We start from the raw sequence: 4734 nt of genomic DNA on the forward strand, positions 1-4734 counted from the left end.
CTTTTTCTTCTAAACCGAACATCAATTGAATGTTATAGCTAGTTAAACAAAACAATTATTTCCCGTATTCATATTCCTGTGTGACCTGTTTGATTTATGTAAAAAATTGTTATTAGTTGGGAAGGTCAGTAGATATTGAAACAATATTTTCTTCAAAGACTGGTGATTTTTCAAATAACTATTCGTGATGAAACAGTTTGCTCATTATCACTTGCATTGGCAGATAAAAAGTTAATACAAAATCACTGTAGCTGCAAACTGTAAGAATACATCCTTAAAATAATTGCAACACCTTGATGGACGTCTTTTAAAAAGCGATCAACCTTACACTACAATATTTATTAAAAAAAAACAATGCACATTTAAAGTTTACTATGTTACGAAAAATCATCAGATGCTACAAAAAGTAAGTAATAAACTAAAATGCTTTCAATATAGTGTAATGTGTAAGAATTTCATCTTCTATTTCATCAGTGACAACAGCAAGTACAAATGTACTGGAAAAAATGAGGATAATTTAAAAACAAAAAGATTAATTGGATTGAGCATATTTCAACCTTTTTTTCATAGTCTGAAAATTACAAGATGCAATCAGAAAACTGCTTAGTTCTATGAGGGATACATCGTATTTTGTTATATACAAATCGATATGGTTAAAACAAATCTATTATACCTATCATGATACTTGATTTCTTGATTGACAACATCTTTATAATGTTTGGAGGACGTGTTTTTCAAAGAACAATCGTCGTTCCCTAGGGAACTTACTGTACTTCTATTCTATATGAGGCAGTGTTTATGTAATATCTTGAAGAATAAAAAAAAGCTAGCATGATCCTTTAACGTTACATCTCGCTATATAGATGATTTCCTTTCACTAAACAATCCCCAGTTTTGTGATTATATTAACGCATCTATCCCATCGAACCTACGTATGTTAAAAATGGATACAATTGATACAGGCAATTCTGCCTCACATCTTGACTTACATCTTGAAATTGACAATGAGGGTCAGTTGAAAACATAACATTACGACAAAAGAGATGATGGTATCTTCCAAGATGGGAATATTCCATTTCTATATAGCAACATCCTATAGTGCCTGTAAATGCAGTATATATCTCCTAGATGATTCAATATGCAAGGGCGTCCGTTTCCTATCACTATTTTCTTATTATAGAGTTTCGTCCTACAAGAAGGCCATAAAACATAGAGTTACAAGTGATGAGGTTGAAATCATCCCTTCGAAACATTTCATGGACGCCAGCACGTAAGTTGACTGTTATAGAAAGATGACGACGAATGTGTACCGATTGTCGCAAACTACAATCCCTCTTCTTTTCCTCGAGTGTAACTTCCTAATTAGACTTATCACCGAGTTTATATTTTCATAAAATGCTCTTTTTATTTAAAATAATTTGTAAGCTGAATATTCAAAGAGGGACGAAAGATACCAAAGGGACAGTCAAACTCATAAATCTAAAACAAACTGACAACGCCATGGCTAAAAATGAAAATGATAAACAAATAACAGCACACACGACACAACATAGAAAACTAAAAAATAAACAACTCGAACCCCACCAAAAAACTAGGGGTGATCTCAGGTGCTCCGGAAGGGTAAGCAGATCGTGTTGCTTATGTGATAACAAATCCGGTAAATAGTCTAATTCGGTAGGTCAAATTCATGAAAGGGAAGGGGATTGTAGTTACGACGTAAGGAAAATATCCGATATCATTTGTGAAATGGTTATTCCATAACGGTCAACCAACTCGTGATGGCGTCCGTAAAATTTACGAAGGGATGATTTCAACTTCACCATTTGGAACTCTTGGTTTAATAGCTTCCTTGTGAGCAGCAACCCTCTATCAAGAAAATCATGATATGAAATGCAAGCACGGGAATATCGTATCAGTTGGGAGATATATACCCCGTATGCAGGTGCTGCTGGAATGTTCACAATTGGAAAGCTGAAATCATAAAGTTTTGTTTTCAACCGACCCTCATTGTCAATTTCTAGATGTAAGTCAAGATATGAGGCCGACTTAACTGTATCTGAAGTATCCTTTATCTCTAGCTCGATTGGATAGATGCGTTCCACATAGTCACCAACTTTGAATTTGTTAGTGAAAGAACATTATCTATGTAGCGAAAAGTAGAGTTAAAGGATATTGCTACTTTCTTATCTTTCTTCCTAAGAAGTTCCTGCAGTCAGCCTCATAATAATAAAGAAACAAGTCGGCAAGTAAAGGGGCCTAGTTTGTTCCCATTGGAATGCCGGCAGTCTGTTGAAAAACACGTCCTCCGAACGTAACAAATATGTTGTCAATCAAGAAATCAAGCATCTTGATAATATCAGTTTCAGAGAATATTTTGTTCGAATCAGAGTGATCCTTTACAAAGTAGGATTTATCCCTCCCTAAGACAAGATACTTGTATCTACGTTGGCCATTCTTTTTTACGAAGCAAAGCAATACCAACTCTTTCAATTTGTCTTTTAGTTTGGAATGTGGAATGCTAGTGTAAAGAGTAGAAAAGTCAAATGTTTTAATACTGTTACACGATGACAGAGAGTTAGATTGTATGTACTCTAAAAGATCTTTGGAATTTTTAAGTATCCACATCTGATTCACGCCCCCTCTAGAATAGGCAGTTTCACAATAATTTTGAAGCCCGTCTTTGATTGCTGATAAAATAGATGTTAATAATTTCGAAATAGGCAATCGTTTCATTTACATGGACAAATATGCATTGATAGTTCAAATTTTGAATGGCATATTCATATAATTAGTGTCTTTGTTGTTTAAGTATGAAACAATAGTTGAAATTCTTTGTTTTAGTTTTACATATTGTAGCGAGATGTTAAAATGGTCTACTGATTTCTATTTCAGGCATATATTTTGCTGTCTTTGTATTATATTCTTCATTAAAGATAGGAATGAAAGACAGAGCGAGAGAGAATTTGAACAATCGCAGTATATCAACATCAACCTGAGAGATATTGTAGATCAAATTAGAAAAACCTCCAAAACATCGGTGCAGCCATTAAATAATCTTACTTCTTCTTATAGGCTTCTAAAAATTCCGCTCAAAAAGAAATGTATGTCTCACATATGTGGATCTGTTGATATGATCTACCTTGTAAAATCTTCCGTGTTAAATTTTAGCAAGAGAATCGCCATTCGTGAAACATGGGGCAACAACACCCGAATGCGTACGTTGACGATATTTATCATCGGATACAGTGAACCTTTTCAATCATCTATTGATTTTGAATCTAAAAAATACGATGACATTCTACAGTTCGATATGCAAGATATATATGATAATCTCGTGTTTAAAACTGTCTTCTCAATTGCTTGGTTATGTGATATTAACATCCAAGCAAAGTTTATACATTTCGTGGATGATGATAGGATGATTAATCCACAAAACCTTTTAGACTTGGCGATTAAAAGTATACCATTATTCGCAATGAAAATGATTGGATTTAAAGTTACTTCTGCAAAACCGTATCGCAGAAATTCTTCTAAATGGTATATATCAGTAAACGAATATGAGTTTGATGTCTGGCCTCCGTATTTGATTGGAGGAACAGCAGTAACAAATATGCTTGTAATAAAAACACTAAGAGAAGCGATACCTTATTCCAAAGTAATTCGGATTGAAGATGCATATATTGGAATACTGGCAAATATGCTTAATATAAACTTGGAACATAATGAAGGTTTTTTGCCAGTATTTGTTCCTGGTAGTAAATTGATTGATAAAATATCAAGTCCAGATTATAAAAGTTACGATATCATGAGTAGAGAATGGAAAGTAATAAACTCTCATTTTGAATATCAGTAAAGAAAGTAATATGGTTTAGAGTGAAATTATTGTGAACTTTCCATCTTTTATTTTCTACTTGTACCAACATGCTTTTCAAAGAGACAATATCACACAGGTTACATTTACTAACAACCGCGAATTATGCAAGGCGTCTACAACTTTACTAATTCACTAGTTTCGACTACTTCATAAAACAAGGGAATCCCTTCATAAGCAATTTTTTTAGGAACAGTGAAACACACAATTTGAAAGAATTATTAAGAATTAAGAAATAGCGGTCAATATCGCTGCACTCTTTGTTAACTCTAAACATGTGTACAATACTCCAACTTAGTTGTACTCTTAACATACTAAATCGATGTCTATTTCTATGAATGTTGTAGTTAAGTCTTGTGGGCACTTGATGTCGATTGTACCAGTCCAGTTTTTGTTTTGCAGCGCTCAACCCTCCCCTAACCCAGAACAGTGGTTTTAACAGCACAACATAAGAACAAACTATAAAAATCAGTTGAAAGAGGCTTTACTTATCAGATCGATACAATTAACGAAAAACATCATACACAGACAGGACGTGGCAGTGTATATATCTATTCCTCGTCCCTTACAACCAAACAGACACTTAGAACAGGTGTGATAGTACTCGCAATAACTGACAGCTAGTTCAAAACCAATAAAACTAATAAAAAATACTGTATCTGCGAATAAAATATCAATCAATAAACATCCAATGGATTTAGTAATTTTAGAAGACGTCTTCAACGATCAGAGAAAAACATGACATTGTGCATTGCCAAAATGTAGATATCGACAGGTGCATATGTGTTATATGTGGTATGATTTTAATTTACTGATAACAAAAACAATAGTCGTACCAATAAAAGCAATATTCAAATACTTAA

General features: G+C 33.5%; 1 protein-coding gene across 1 annotated transcript; it reads left to right on the forward strand.

Moving 5' to 3' along the window:
* The first annotated feature begins 325 nt into the window (after positions 1–325).
* Positions 326–4734, forward strand: LOC139501542 (beta-1,3-galactosyltransferase brn-like). The gene is made up of 2 exons (XM_071290654.1): positions 326–406; positions 2893–4734. The coding sequence occupies exons 1-2, from the start codon at positions 375–377 to the stop codon at positions 3851–3853; spliced, it is 993 nt and encodes a 330-aa protein (XP_071146755.1). The 5' UTR covers positions 326–374; the 3' UTR covers positions 3854–4734.

This window comes from Mytilus edulis, chromosome 13, assembly GCF_963676685.1.
Source record: "Mytilus edulis chromosome 13, xbMytEdul2.2, whole genome shotgun sequence".
Taxonomy (NCBI): Eukaryota; Metazoa; Mollusca; class Bivalvia; order Mytilida; family Mytilidae; genus Mytilus; species Mytilus edulis.

What these genes read in the sequence shown, in the direction of transcription:
- LOC139501542 (XM_071290654.1), top strand. Translation starts at nt 375, where the DNA reads ATGTTACGAAAAATCATCAGATGCTACAAAAA. An exon ending in ATCATCAGATGCTACAAAAA is followed by an intron (nt 407 to 2,892) that starts GTAAGTAATAAA and finishes TTTCTATTTCAG; the next exon opens with GCATATATTTTGCTGTCTTT.